We start from the raw sequence: 15,634 nt of genomic DNA, 5'->3' as shown, positions 1-15,634 counted from the left end.
ACGGCCCTGGCAAGTGATCAGTGTATTAACGTGATCACTTAAAGTCCTATCATCTCCATGCCATTTAGCCTATTTATAGGATTGTTTCTGAGGAACAGGAAGGTTAGATCCACCTGCATGCAGCTGACGTGATGATTGCTTCATTGCTGTGCTGGATGTTCCATATGGGCTCCTGTTACACTTAATATCTCAAAATTGGGCAAAGGCAGAACAATCAGGTAATTGCATTCCCCAGTACATCTTCACTACAGATGCCCCAAAAGAAACAAACTACTTTAAGGTTCAGTAAGTAATAAGTAATTCAGTAATTTGAAGGCTAAATATAATTATATTCTGAAATGATTTATTTTCACAAATTATTGCAATAGCTTGACCTTCTGCACCTCTGCGAAACCTGTAAAAATGTACAGCTCAGATAGACAAGTTGCAACATGGCACAGCAGTGTCAACATGTGTTTATCCTGTTTTCCTCAGCTTCCTTAGTAATCAACCATTTTAAAATTATGCTTTAGGACAGAAAGTAATGATAATGTTCACCGTCGGATAATCGGCTGATTATATTTTGGTATTATTTTAGTTTATAAACGGTCAGAAAATGGTGAAGAAATGCCGATGAAAGTTTCACATTGTTTATTTTGTCTGACCGACAGACTAAAACCCAAAGATATTCACTTTGCAATGAGGTAAAACAGAGAGAGGCAGCTGTTATGATTGTGTTGATATTGAATATGTTAATCTCACTCCTCTTTCCATGATAAGTGCCACCCACTCAATATGAAGCACTCAGTGAATGTATTAGTACCAGTGAAGTTATTAAGACAAAGTATGGTTTCTGTCCGCAAAGGAAAAGATTACGGATGTGATCAAACTCCTCAGGGTTGTCTTTCCTTCTATATATCCTCTGCTTCACTGTAGTATTTCATTTTTAAGCTTTGATTATCCTAAAAGAAATTACATTTTGTTGAAACAGGTGAACATTTCTTATGCTATCGGAATATTCCAATATTCTAAGAATTATAGGTCCATCATAGTACATCAGTCGTCAGCTAAAACTGGCCCATCACACATGTATCAGTATTGTCCGATATGAAACTTTTTCTTTTGCATTAACATAATGCAGAAAAAGATGCAATAGGATAATTTATAATTTCCAGTAAAGTTTACTGTTTCACTGGACTAATTTCATTTTAATTTTCTTTGTTAAAGGAACTTCTCTGCTTTGCCGGAAGCTGGTTGTTAGTTCATGTTTGCGACACCATTTCTAAACTAATGATAGCTACTGTTTTAAACAATAAATCCACAGTCCAGCGGCATCAAACAACAAGTAAACAAGTTGTACACGGATGTGTATAGGTAGCTGAGAAAGATGTGGAAGGTCTCATTTTATCATTAATACGTGTTCTCATAGTGCCACACACAGATTATTACATTACTCAAAAGCTCAACCTGTTCGACTTTTTTCAGGTGTGCCAGCTGAAACCACCCCCTCTATTAAGTCTTAAGTTACATACACCCTTTAACAACATAGTTTCTGGACAAGCATGTTTCACATTTTTGAGAATTGTATTGACCAAAAATGTCAATCTCCTTGATTACCTGAATAAGATATAAGTATGTTGACTCTCCTTTGTTGTCACTGTCTTCTGCTGTCAGTTCCATGGTCTGTCATAACGCCTTCGGCCAGCGTCTGGTTGCACTCTTGCTGATGCTAATCTCTATGTTGCTCACACCTCTATAATCGGCTGTGATTCATAAATGAGATCAGTCATTATTGTGGAAAATGAAAGCCTGCTTCTGTCTTTGCAGCATGACTCTGAGCAGAGGAGAACTGCTTATGCTGCAGTGCTTAACTGTGCATTATATGGTGCACTACAGAGCCAGTACTTTAGTTTGCCCCCCCCCCCACGTCCACATTCCCTCGCCCTACATGACGGGCCAGCAGGGTCACTTTTTTTTTCCTATGGGTGTAGTGTCGGCAGCTCAGTCACACTTGGCTGGGCAGGCTGTCACTGAGCTGGGGATGGATGCAGCTCAGTTGGCAGTGTATTATAAACACACACACACACGCAGACACAGAGACAGACAGACTCATGTCACTCCTGTGCTGGATTCCATGCCAGGCTTTAGGCAGAGTGCACCCGCAGAACAAGAACATCTCCTTTTAACCTAGATTTATTTGGAAAGCATGTCTTCTTATTCATATAACTCCTTCCTTAGCTTCCTGTTGGTCTACTGTCTGTGTGTTTTTCCCAAAGGCATAGAAAGGCTATCTCCTGGGTCTATTTCTGTGTCCTCAGTTGTGTGTTTGCGTGTGGGGCACATGTCCTGAGAACCTCTGAGCTCACGAACTCCAGAAGTCTTTTTATACCTGCTCCAGGAGCTCATCTGGAAACATTATCTCAGCCCGGGGAGAAAATAGGTCCCTCTCCCCCCTCACTTAGCTTTTAGTGTAAGTAGGCTAGCTCCCGTTCTAGCTGTCATCTGAGTGCTTCGTCATTCACCATGTCATTCAGCGCAATAGGCTGGCCTAACTGTCAGAAACCCAAGTGACCTGGTGTTATTGGGACGGATGAAATTTCTTCCGCCCTTCTAGCCGGCTCTCACACAGTTATGCTGACAATGTAATTAGGCCAGCAGGCTTGGCTTTTAGCACACACACACCTACATAGATTTGTGTGTAGTCACATTGTTTTAAAAATGTAAGAAATGAATATGTATGTTTTTCCTGTGTGTGGATATATCACCTAAAGTGAATCATGGGAGGCGAATGCGTGCAAACTCATACATAGAATAAAGGTTACACATCAACAAATGTCTAAAACAAAACCTTGAGTGGCTCATTCAGTTTGTTTTAGTTGCACATTGATTTGAACAACAAAATATATCTTAAAATGATGCTATGATAAAGATGTCATTACTTAAGTCACGAAAGATGATACTAGAGCCCTACATGTCAGTGAAGAGTGACAGAAGATGTTTATTGATATTATGTGTCACGATTCATCAGATCCATAATTGGATTTCAAGGTCACAATTTCACATTGTACTTTTTCTTTCAGTGACTGCTATGTTATTGTTCAGCTATCAGATCAGATTTCTGAAGATCAACAGATCATTGGGTTTATGCCACGACAACTGTCATTTAGATTATTACATTTCTGACTTTATCTTGGTGGCTTTTGCAGGTTAGGACGAGGAAGGTCAAATAATCTTAAGACTAGATCTAAGACTAGAAGAGATCCAAACCAGAGATAATAATTTCATGATATATGATTAAATTGATGAGTTGATTGACAGAAAATTAATCAGTTAGTTTTCAAGCAGAAATGCCAAACTGTCTGTGGTCTCAGTGCCTCCAATGTTATATTTAACAAAGCAACTACTTAAAGGATGTAACTGTGGGCTGTTTCCTGCTAAATACATCTCACAAACTCAGACAGCCAGGGTCCACGGGGCTTCCTCTGTCAACCAAGCAGCATCCTCAGTCAAAGCATTACCTAGCTGTATTTACAGACAGCATCAAGTTCATGCAGCTCAATTGTTTAAGGTCAAGTTGAAAAATGTAGGAATTCTCAAGCTTAAGAAGTAATCAGTAGGTGCTGTACTAAATATATGTTTATATGGTTTAGTGAAAGAAAATGGGTTTCTGCCAATCTGAATCTATATATAAGAACAGTTCAGGAGGGATATTATACATACATACATACATACATACATACATACATACATACATACATACATACATACATACATACATTGTATGTAACACTAGTGTGTCTTTACAGCAATATAGGTACTGAGTTGTTGAAGTTAAGTTAAAGTTCTTTCCATCCTGCTCTCTGTGCTCCACAGAAGACAGATTGGGAGGTTGCCATCAAGAGCATTAATAAGAAGAACCTGTCCAAGTCCCAGATCCTTCTTGGCAAGGAAATCAAAATCCTGAAGGTGAGCATGACACCTAATTGCCTCTCACTTATCTTCTCAGTGTACTTAAAGAATGATCTGACATTGACCTTGTTTGAGTCTGTACCCTTGACTGGAAGGCGCCTTGACTTCCCAGATAGAAATATCAGTGAATGTGATCAATCAGGTGCTGTGCTGTTGCCTAGCTAATCTTTCTGCTAATGCATCTGGTGTCTGTTCTGTTTTTATTCAGGAGCTGCAGCATGAAAACATTGTGGCACTTTATGATGTTCAGGTAAGTTTTTTTTCCTTTTATCTTTCCTGCATCAGATGAATATAAGCTTAATGATGAATTAAGTAACCCAGTGACTTTTAGTATTCAATACAATTTCAGTTTTTTGTCTCTATTGAGTATTGTTTGCTTTGAGGGTCAGTTAGTGGCAGGCAGACTGATACATCTGAGACATTATCTGTTCCAATAGCCATGGAGTAAGTGTTGAAAAACCTCAGTCAAATCAATCTGCATCCACAAATCTTTTAAGGCTGTCAGGAGGATCAATGTTGCTATTGGCTAGTATTTCAGTTTGCTGCTGAGTAAGGCTGCCCTCTGTCTCTCTGTCGACACAGTTGGCTGATTCTGGGTCGTACCATCGCAGTGGTTCAGTCCCATCAGTCCTATTGTCAGGGTTGAGCTGTGTAGCCTCTACAAAGTCACTCCAAGCACAGCATCTTCTAAAAGCCTGACAATATAGAGTTTGAGCTAGAATGCTCCATTGTGACAGTTGACCCACTAACACATAAAATGTCTCATCAAGACAAACCTTGCTGTGAGCAGTTGCCCACCGTGTATTTAAGGGTAGAATCTCTGACATTCTCAAATTCTGGCAAGATTTCTAAACATATTTCTGAGTGAAACCAACCAGAAACTTTTAATTCAGGTAGAGGTGCACCATTATCTAGTTTTGGAGAAGAAATTGTAATCAGAAAGATCTTTTATTGACATTTTTTTTCTGTCTAAACTAAAACTAAATACACAATGTTGTTATGGCTGAATAAACTTAATAAACAAACTTATCTTAAATGACAAAATCATTTCATACTGTTTTACTTACATGTGGCGGACCCTGCCACCATTCTAGACTCAAACGGTATTGTGGGGACCTAACTTTCCTCTGAGAACTCTCTATTCACTTATGGAGAAAACAAATGTTTTTGAATTTCTTTTGTTACCTAATTCATACTGTAAATATCAGAATTATCAGATGGAATTTCTTCTACAAAACTAAATTGAGCCCCTCTAGGTCATTTACTCTGATGGAGTCTGTGAGTGGACTGTCTCCCTTTTTTGGTTTCATAAAATATTCTTGGATATAAACAAACACCTGTTTTTTTTCATTCCTGCATTTGTGAAGCAGGACTTCTTAGCCAATCTACTGGTATTTGGTCATTTCATAGAATTAAACTGTCGGCTTCTACCCAGTAAATGAACATTACCTATGTTCCCATATGATTTTTTTTCTGTAAGCAAAATGTATAGCAAAGGAGAACACCACTCTGTACTATTCTGGTACTTAAAAAGTAGACCAGATTACACCTTTTTGCTGTTCAGATCATCAACAGCTGAATTGACAGTAAATAGTATAGCTGACTGTTTTCCTGAACAGTCAATAACGGGACTTGAATACTGACCAACTAAAGATAGCAGATCATTACATCATTATCTGAATCACTTTATTCAGAATCTCCGGATATTTAGGGCTTCGCAGCAGCTTGTTCTCGCTGTCTGTAAAACTATAACATTAACTAATATTACCTTATCTCAGGCTATCATCAGGGTCAAAATAGATAACATGATATCATCTGCTTCACTTACTGGCAGTTTGACATTATTACCACAAGATAGATATAATTCCACCTCTAAAAGTAATGATTTCAACAGTTATAAAATAATTTAAGTCTGACCAATTACAAGCTTAGCATGTGAATGTTTCTGGTTTTCAACATATAGATGAACTTTGCAGTTCTTGGAAGTTGAGTTCAAGTGAAGTAGAGATTTGAAATATTTGTCTAAAGCTCAGCCCTTATTATTAAACTAAAATGTGCAATACAGTGGGCAGGACTAGCATCTGTTCGTTGCAGGCATCTATAGAACAACAAAAGTTGTAAATTAGCTCTTAGAATCTTTCAGAGTATTGCACACAGTGCTCATGTGACTAATGATGACCCACACAGCTTTGCAATAATTGTCAGCTGATCTGCCTGTCATGACATGGCTTCTCGTAACAGGTATCCATCAGAAGTGCCTTTCCGTGGTTCTCATGCACACTGAGGCAGAGAGAGCTGGATGTGAAACTGCAGTTTCATGCATTTCTAAGAATAGATTTAACAAGACTACAACAGCCAAACAATCCAGTTTCAGTGTTTCTGGCCACACTGTGGCCGGTGGAAAGTATGAAGTATGATTCAATGGGAAAAAGGCCATACTGTCAGCACACTGTTACATGTACAGTACACTGTTGATGCCCATCTGATGGCCCAAGCTCATGTGTCAAATAAGCACAAACACAGTTCAAATCTGCTTTGTTCTCTGGCTCCCATATCACATATTCCTGCCACTTCTACCCTCAGTTCCCGGTGTTTTGAAAATAAATAGCGGTTGCTGGAGGCAAAATATTAATCTGTATTTTTCAAAGCTTACCATCCTGGGCATTTATCATTGGTCCTGTAGGTTATACTGTTGTAGTGCATCAGTAATGTTATCACTTCTATACACAGAGATGTGCTGCTGTTCCTGACCTGTGGTGGTGGTTGTTGTGAGAGGCTATGCTTGCTTTTATGCAGTGGTTTGCAGCCACACAGCTTAAGCAGATGTTTGCAGTTTACCAGATACACCTAGTTGAGAACAGGAACTCTTTGAATAGCAGCAGTAAACAGAAAGTTATTGGATTTCCTTTTTGCTTCTCACTGTATGAACACATTATAGCTGAGACTGTGTGGAGTTATGAAACATCTTCCTGTCTCTTCAAACTGATGCTCCCTTTATATTGTCTGTCAAAAAAGTCCTGACCAGCAGATGAAGTAGATATGAGTGTTTGTTATTCTGGCCTGAATTGTATTTGAGTGGACCCATATAAAGGACATAAAATGTGTAGAAATGGGGAGTGAAGCAGAAACAGTTGAAGGGATGATGAAGCACTTCCCACATTGTAACAATACTTCCTGTGTTTGCGTAAGCCTCCCGCAGTCCGTCCACCTTTTCACTCCTCCACCAATTTCCTGAGCCCTCCATCAATCCTGCTGATGTAATACCCTCTCCCAGAGGTAGCTGTCTTTATCCTTTGATTTGGTGGTAAAGATATTCAAATCTAAAATATGAAAAATGAAAAATCATAAACTTAACGAAAAAGTTTGTTTGTAATTATTTCTCCAGCACAAGTTAATTACTTTTATAAGAAGTCTAGAGTGACTCAGATTAAAGACAGTCTATGCATTGTTATGTATTGAGAGTAGCAGAAAGGATTTAGATGGAAGTCATGATAAAATTGTATGAATTCATTGCGATTGCCCTAATAGTTTACACCATTCTGCCATAATGAACTGTTTAAAGGAACAGTCTAGAATTAAGGCAGTAGATTTACTGTAGATGAGATGATTGATACAGTACCACTCTCATCAAATCTGATGCTACAGCAGCAGCCAGTTAGCTCATCTTCTCATAAGGAAAAACGGCTAGTCCGGCTCTGTCCTCATTTGTTTTTTCTGTATAACCAGGACCCATCCCACCCTCAAAACACTAAAAAGCACTCAGTAGAGGGCATACCTCCGCCAAGGCCCAGCTGTCACCTTTAATACAGTCGAACCATATCTAATATCAAACTCAATAGCCCTGTATCAATCTCAATTTAAAACCACCCATAACTGCCTAACCATAATTTAAGATCACATTTCTAGGATCCACATCACGTTGTACTCACATGTAGATACTAGCCACCTAAAAACACCCGATTCTCTTCATCAAGGTCCATGTTTGTTTGAGACATTATTGAAAATGTGGAACAATGCCCTATCTCACAATGTTAAAGACAGTGAGAAAAGAGTCCTGGATCTGTCCCTTTATCTTGATCCACACCAGAAGTTATTGGGGTCTGTTCTGAGCCGAGACTCATCATCCATCCGTTTCAAAGAAATCCGTTCAGTAGTTTTTGTGTTATCCTTCAGTAACAAATTTATGGGGAGTCGTGTGCAACCAGTTGTTACTTACTGTTTGTTCCCTTGTTGAGAGAGTGGCTCATGTTGAAAAGCAAACATAAGAAATCAGTAGGTCTGTTGTTGTTGAAGTGTTCCTTTAATTCATCAAAATACCGTACAGAGTTGTGTTGTCTGTAGCCTATTTGTATTCCATTTGGTTATTTATGGTATTTATGAGATTAGAGGTAGATTATTTACCTCAGGTATGATGCTATAAATGCTTTAAGAAGCATTCCACCTAAATAAATCACTTTACGTCAGAACAAATTACCCAAAAGCAGAAATCAATACTGGACTCGGTATTTGGCTGGTCCAACAACCTTGAGGCAAGGAACACCATGTATCAGACACACACTGAGATGCTGTATTTGTGTTTGCTGTCCCTCAAAGCTCACTTTGTCAACTATAGGGTTTGAGTTGGTCTGTTTATGCTGTTCCTCTCTGTGTTTATGCGTCGTCTGCCTGCCCTCTGTCACCTCAGCCTCTGTTATGTGTAACATCCACTGGGCTGGTCTAGCAGAGCTTTATGCAGTGTGTCTCTCTGTCCCTTTTTCTAGCCAGCTGGCTTTTCTTTCTTCCATCCCCTGCAGTATTAGTCTGTCAGTTGGTTGCCAGTGTAATGGTGTGCATTTCCTCTCTTGGTGACTATCAATAGAGTCTGGTGCGTTGCAGCCTTTTGGTAACCAGGGCGAACAGGCAGCTGCCACTTTTCTTTCCCTAATTTCATTGTTTTCATTCCGTGTTCATTTTGTATATTTAGCTCACTTTTTTCCATTCCCTTTTTCTTAGATCCCCCATTGGCTTCCTCCCAGCCTCATCAGCTGTTGTTGTTGTTAGACCCACGTGCTACATGACATGTTTTACCCAACAGAACAGGAAATGTAACCCGAGATGGTTTGTGCGACTGTCTAGTCATGGCTAGCCTCTGTATTTGATTAGAAAGAGCATAGATCTTGACTTGTTACTGTATTTTTAGACTGTATTTTTAGATTTTTAGACAATGTTAAAAGGCTGCCCGTTAAAGATGTCTAACATTTGGACAGCCATGATACAATCTCAGATAAACAACCGATATAGTCATCATCTGTGTTAAAAAGGTATGTTAAGATGTGTTTGAAAGAGCTGAGGATTCAAACCATATAGCGCCTGACACCTGCAAACAAGCTGAAATTTTTTACACAGATTTCCCAGAAGTCTGCTGATGTTCTTGCCTTTGGCATGATAAAGGTTACGTGTTTAAAGTTTGATAATGACGACAAATAAACCCCCAGCCCCTTGGCCGGTCTGTTATATACACTGTGGCTGGTGACTAATAGGCCTGCTAGTGGCTGCTGAGAAATGGCAAGTCACTGAGTGAATAGGACCCTCATCAAGGGTGACAATGTTGAGAGTGGTAGAACTTTTGATAAGCATGATGCTGCTGATACAGGGGTTCATGTAAGGTTCATGGCCGCAGGTACTGACACTTAGCTCTAACAAAGTGCACTTCAGTGCACCATGAGGTTTACAGTTGATTTTTTTAAAATGAACTATCTTATCAACTATTGGATTTATTTCCATTTAATTTGGTGCAGATAATTCTGTTCTTCTCAGGATGTAATGAAATGACTTTGGTGACCCTCAGACATTTAATCTATTGCAACAATCAAGTCAAAAAGCCTATTTTTTTACCTTTGTCTTTTGACTGAATACCAGCAAAATGAATGACATTCCCATGGGCCTCAGCTGTACTTTGTGTTTATCGCTAATTGGCAAAAGTTAGCATGCTAACCTCAAAAGGTATTGCTTCACTTGCATTTTGTGCTGTGCCGTGCCGTGCCGTGCCGTGCCATTTAGGACACACCTTCAAGCAGGTAGCCTAGTTATGGTGGAAATGCAAAATCCCAGCTGCACAGAGTCAAACCAAGTAGAGCCAGGCCGTCAGATGTAATGGAAAAACAGCATATGATGGCATTGATAATATTTAAACACTTTAAGCATCTGCATGTTAGCATTGTCATCGAGATCATGTTTGCATGCTGATATAGGCATTTTACCTCAAAGCACCACTGTGCTCACACACACTCACAGAGCTGTTAGTGTGGCCGTAGCATCAGTTGTAGCAAGATGCCGTATGACAGATGGTAATATGAAAGGGGGGGGGGGGGGAGTTCAACCCAAACAAGCATTGAATTTTCAGGTAGTCCTCCAAGCTGATATCAAAATATAAAAGACTTTCGAAAATGTATATAAAGCTGATTTTTAGGTGTTGTAATTTCTTTTTTTTTCTTCTTTTTTTTCAGTGTTAGTTGTATTTGCATCTGATCATGGAACATTTTTTCAGCTCTAGTATATTGTTTAACCTTAAATCCAACCCTAAATAATAAACTACACAAGCTCACACCAACGCTAACTTTGCTTCTGCTCGCTCTGCCCCTGGTACTTGTGCATACTAGCACCATATAGACTAAACTGCATTGTAGTGCTCTGAAAACTAAAAAAAACACTGAGTAGAAGTGCTTATGTTCTGTATGTGTTGTATGTTTGATTTAGTTTCACAATGGAGGTATTCATTCACTCGGCATCACATTGTGACATAATGCGTTAACACCCCATAGTTCTACCTCAGCACTTGTTGTGTTCTTTGCTGAATGCACACAAGGAAACAATCAGTAGATTCTCAGAACTTCTTAGCACTGCAGATTTTCAGTGTATGTAGGATCAATGACTTAACATCGGTGAACAGAGTTAGACGTAAAATGTAAGTCAAACTAATTAGACAAATGTGTCACTGAATTAGTTAGTCCAGGAGAATATATGACGAGAAGGTTAAAGCATTCAAAAGATTTCAGACATACACTTGTATAGCCTGTGTCAGCTTTTGTGAATGCAGTAAACCTCATGCTGTGATTGGATAAAGAGGTACCAGTTACCTGCCTGCCTCACAGAATAGCTGTGCATTGACACAAGACTGCAGGGCTGGATGTGGGAGTATGTGCACCCATGACAGATTGCAAGTCTTTATTCCTGGTGTAGTTTGGAGGACCTCTGCTCATTTGCTGCTTTTAATGACAGTCTTAAGCACACAGCTGAGCAGCTCCCCGCCCTCCTTCAAGGAGCTGTTAATGTTAAGCAAGCTGCAGCAGTGTGAAGTAGATGGGTCTAATTATAAGGTGTCCTGTGTCAGGGCCCTGTGGCTCTCTCTCTCCTCTCTCTCACACTTATTCTGCACACTGCAGCTTTGTTGTTTGGATTTTTGTGAGGTGGTAACAGAGAGACTATGAGAAGCCTGACTGTACAATTTACAGTGTTTTTATTTGGGTTTTTACCTAGTTAAGATAAAAAATTGCAATTTTTTTTTAACTCAAGGTCCACTCATGAATGTTCTCTAGGGCTTTCAGGGTTTAGGGTAATTGATCTGTCATTAAACAACACAGGGGTGCATAACGACATAAACGTTTGTAAGTCCTCCATACTACACAAACAAAGAACATAATAGAGTCATTTTGGCTATAAACAGCTCTTCGACAACTTGGCAAACTCAATTTGCACGTTACTTGTAATAGAGTAGGTAGACAGCATAATCTAAAAAAATGTAATGAGCATGGAGGTTAGTTCTTGACTGGAAATGGTACTTTGACAAAAAAGTCTTGATTTATGGCCCATCCACTAGTGTTTTTTTTTCACATTATTCAACCATACTGTAGTCTCATAAAGTCTGTCACTAGGACCTCGCCTGAGGAAGACTGTGAGATGCAGTTGAAACCTGTAGAAAAATCTTGTAAGTGAACTTTGAATAGATGTAATTTTTAAATGAAGTGGCCCATTGTGTGTAATGTAGTATCCATCGCTTATTTGCACTGGCATTGACACAAACAAAAAAAATGAATACATTTGGAGACAAAAATTTGTGCCAGTGTAAACAGAGGAAGGGGGGGTGGGGGTTGTTTAGGAAATGTTAGTCTGTGAGCCAGAGTGTTGATGTTACTGCTAAGGTACATTGTGTTCTAGCCTGGAGAGAGGCCCCCAGCCTGTGTGTGTGTCCTGATTATACAAGGTACTGAGGACTGACATGAAGTGGGCAGGACGAGAAAAGGGGCAGCACATGTTCTTGGATACATTCAGGGGGGTTTTTGGAGCTTGGTGAGTTTTCCTAGAAAACGTGCAGTATGAACTTCTCTGGCGTCCGTCCACATTCCTTTACAGAACTTTGCTTTCCAGACATTTAACTGGCTGAGACAGAGGCTCAGAGGAAAAAACTGTTACTGCTCACTGAGGCATGGAAACACACACACACAGTCACCTGGTATGAACATGTACTTGGTGGTTAACATGTCTGATCCCCACACAATCATGTGCAAACACACTCACATGATCTTTAATATGCATGTGTCTCTCTTGCATGGCAGAAGTTGCCTGAGGACCATTAAACAACTCTGGGTCTTAAAGCTTTAAATACAGATGGAATGATAACATTAACATTTCTGTATTCATTGTACCGGTGCTGCATGTGAAAATATATTAATGCTCTTTTTCATTACATGACCTGACTTCTGGCCTGCAAGTGCACTTTAATGGGATGTCATGTTCCTTTCCATGCATGACTTAATCAGTAGAGTGTGGCCATACCCACCAGATATATGCCATAACAAATTACACATTTGCAAAATAACAAACATCCTCCCCACTTTACCGAACAAGCCATCCTGACCTTCTGTCCTCATCACATAATTAGTGTTTTTCTGCTGCCTGCACTGACAGTCATCCATCATTGTGTGCTGCTGTTATGTCAAAGCATAGACTTTACTCCCAAATGACACCAGTTACTCAGAATTCCCCGGATTACGCTTGTCGCTTGCGTGACAAAGGCACGGCAGCTCTCAACAAATGCTTAACCTCCCCCCGCCCCAATGTACACACACACACAACACACACACACACACACACACACACACACACACACACACACACACACTCTCTCACATTCCCCACCGCCACCCTCTCCAGTTTTCCAGTTTAGCCATATCCCATCCCCCATATTGTTACATAACCTTGCCCTCCTGGAGTTGGATTCTGACGCAATAACTGAAGGACTAACTAAACCCAGTGTTGATTTGACTCTTACCAACTCTTGGCAGTCTGGAGTATGTTTGTGTTTATATGTTTTCAGTGCCTGTATTATGTTGTCAGTTTTCATATCTGAGATAATAAAATCCTTTCATCCATCCGCCCAGCCTGTGATTTGGTTGCTTGCAAAACAGCTTCCAAGAAGTGTGACAACGTTATGATGAAAGAGGCACTATTTATATCATGGTTTGTTTTGGAATTTTTTTGTGCTGGAAGGGAACACTTTGGAGCCCAGCCCTCATCGGGTAGCCAGCCATCAATGTCCAAAGTCCACTGATTTTGATTCCACATGCTGCTAATGTTTGAACAGTACTTTCTAGAAGACATTTGTTCTTGTAAACAATTTGAGAGTTTTTTCCCTTTCATAACTGTTAGCTGCCACCTCCTCCAAGTCCTCACAAACAATGGCTGCTCTATGTTCTGCTGTCACCACCTGCCTCTTGAAATTCATCTCACTTCTCTGCAATTAGGCAACAAACCAAACTTAGCCAACTGCAGCTGCCAGAGACAACAACATGTGAAAGTACAAAAACACACACACTCAATGGAATAGATGTTCTCTCTGCAGCAGCTTTACTTAGAAGTACTCTGGCTGGTATCAGTTTTCTCTGACGTTGGTTAGTGGACACTCTGGTGTGTGATTGTGTAAGAGTGTTCTTTGATGACAATGGCAAGTCATCACCAACATCTGTGTGTGATTTTATGTTTTGTGTTGTGACTGATATGGAGTATCGGCGCATGATCCCCGCTCTCAAAGGGCAGTGTAAATGCTGTTACTGATGTTTCAGTCAACCCTGCTCCTATGACCCCTTGATGACTCTCCCAACACTTTTCTCCCATCCCCCCGCTTCTACAGACAGTTCTGCTGAATACATCCTCATTATGTAATCCCCCGTATCCCCCCTAACCCCCACACATATTCTTACACATATACAGTCAGGATGAATACTGGTGGCCCATCCCCCACCACCACCTGCCCCAGCTGGAGAAAACACTGTGTGGGATTGGAAAAGACTGAGCTACTTACCAACCAACCAAACAAGTCCATTAGCCTGGGGTCATACTGTTCTTCAGTTGACTTGCATGGTTGCTCAGTGAAGTAGCTTGTGGTCAGTCACCTGTTATTTGTTTATATGTGGAATGATTTAAGGGTCTTGAAAAATACCAGATTTGTTGTGTTCTGCTAGTTTGAAATGAGAATTAAGTTGATTTCCATCTCACCTCAATATGATTAATTCCATTCATTCCATGTACAAGCAGATTTCTCAGCAAACAAAATATGTATTTTCTCAGACATTATGGTAGGCCCAAGCAGTATATTGATTTTGATATAATTAAATCCCTAACCTATTAACTTGGACTATATTAACCACTATCTGCTATGAGCAAGGTACTGTGTTTTATGTAAGTACCAATATTACGTTTTATAAAACCATAATTATACAATAATTATCTATCGATCGAGAGATTTTGTAAAGCAGCACCTTGTGCGGCAATATCAATTTAATGAAGAGAGTCAGACTATTAAAAGCTACAAATAAATGGGTTGTTGGCTCATTTGCATCTCAGGAGCTTTTTTAAGAACATAGGAACCTTTAAGTTACTCATGTACCTTTTTATATGTGTTTTGGCTGGAGGAAAATGTCTATATATTTTGCCTCCAAATGTCCCTCCATTCAGGTTACCAATTTCCAATACTCCTTACTAAAAAGACAACATGTAACAACTATCGTGTGTTGATGATTTTTTTATGTGGTAAAAGGAGACATTCATGTAAAATTCTCTTTCGGATAGTTCCTGCAGTATTTATTCAAAAAATGTAATAAACACCATAACACACAGTCTGTACCTAAAGCACATTACCTCAAATCTTGATTATTATTACAATTTTTTTTAGCCCAGTTAGTTTATGTTCTGGCTGTGCATCATAGATAACTTCAACTGTTATTTGTCATAAGCATCAAGTAACATTTTTATGACACAAAAATACATGTTAAGAGACAGCACGGTGGTCAAAAATAGTGAAGTGCTCATGCTACTGATTTTTTCCAGTAGCTGTTTTCTCATGGCTGTGTGCTGAGCTGACAGCTGCTCCAGGATAAATGGCTTCTGTAACTAAATCTATGTCTCCTCTCTTCTAGGAAACACCCAACTCTGTTTTCCTGGTCATGGAGGTAAGTACAGAAACATGACTGTCTGGATATTACATGATGCAGAACTCTTCCCATGTGTTGTCACTCGTGTTTGGAAAAGTGTGTTTCAATGTAATTGGCGACTTTGTTTCTTAATCTAAAATCTTTACACCAACTATTTTTATATTAGAATTACCATAAGTGATAACATAAATTATTATAAATGTATCCATTACCATAAAAAA

The 15,634-nt window shown here is 39.6% G+C and overlaps 1 protein-coding gene across 2 annotated transcripts in view; it reads left to right on the top strand.

Annotated features, from left to right (window-relative positions):
• The window catches only part of ulk2 (unc-51 like autophagy activating kinase 2), a 39,837-nt gene that overhangs the window by 2,048 nt on the left and 22,155 nt on the right, over positions 1-15,634 (top strand). For both annotated transcript variants that reach the window (XM_030392176.1, XM_030392184.1), the window contains exons 2-4: positions 3,853-3,945; positions 4,157-4,198; positions 15,399-15,431. In XM_030392176.1, coding sequence (XP_030248036.1) covers positions 3,853-3,945; positions 4,157-4,198; positions 15,399-15,431 — 168 coding nt within the window. The remainder of the gene's footprint in view (positions 1-3,852; positions 3,946-4,156; positions 4,199-15,398; positions 15,432-15,634) is intronic.

This window comes from Sparus aurata, chromosome 2 (genome assembly GCF_900880675.1).
Source record: "Sparus aurata chromosome 2, fSpaAur1.1, whole genome shotgun sequence".
In the NCBI taxonomy this organism is placed as follows: domain Eukaryota; kingdom Metazoa; phylum Chordata; class Actinopteri; order Spariformes; family Sparidae; genus Sparus; species Sparus aurata.
This window is presented reverse-complemented; position numbering and strand designations above follow the sequence as displayed.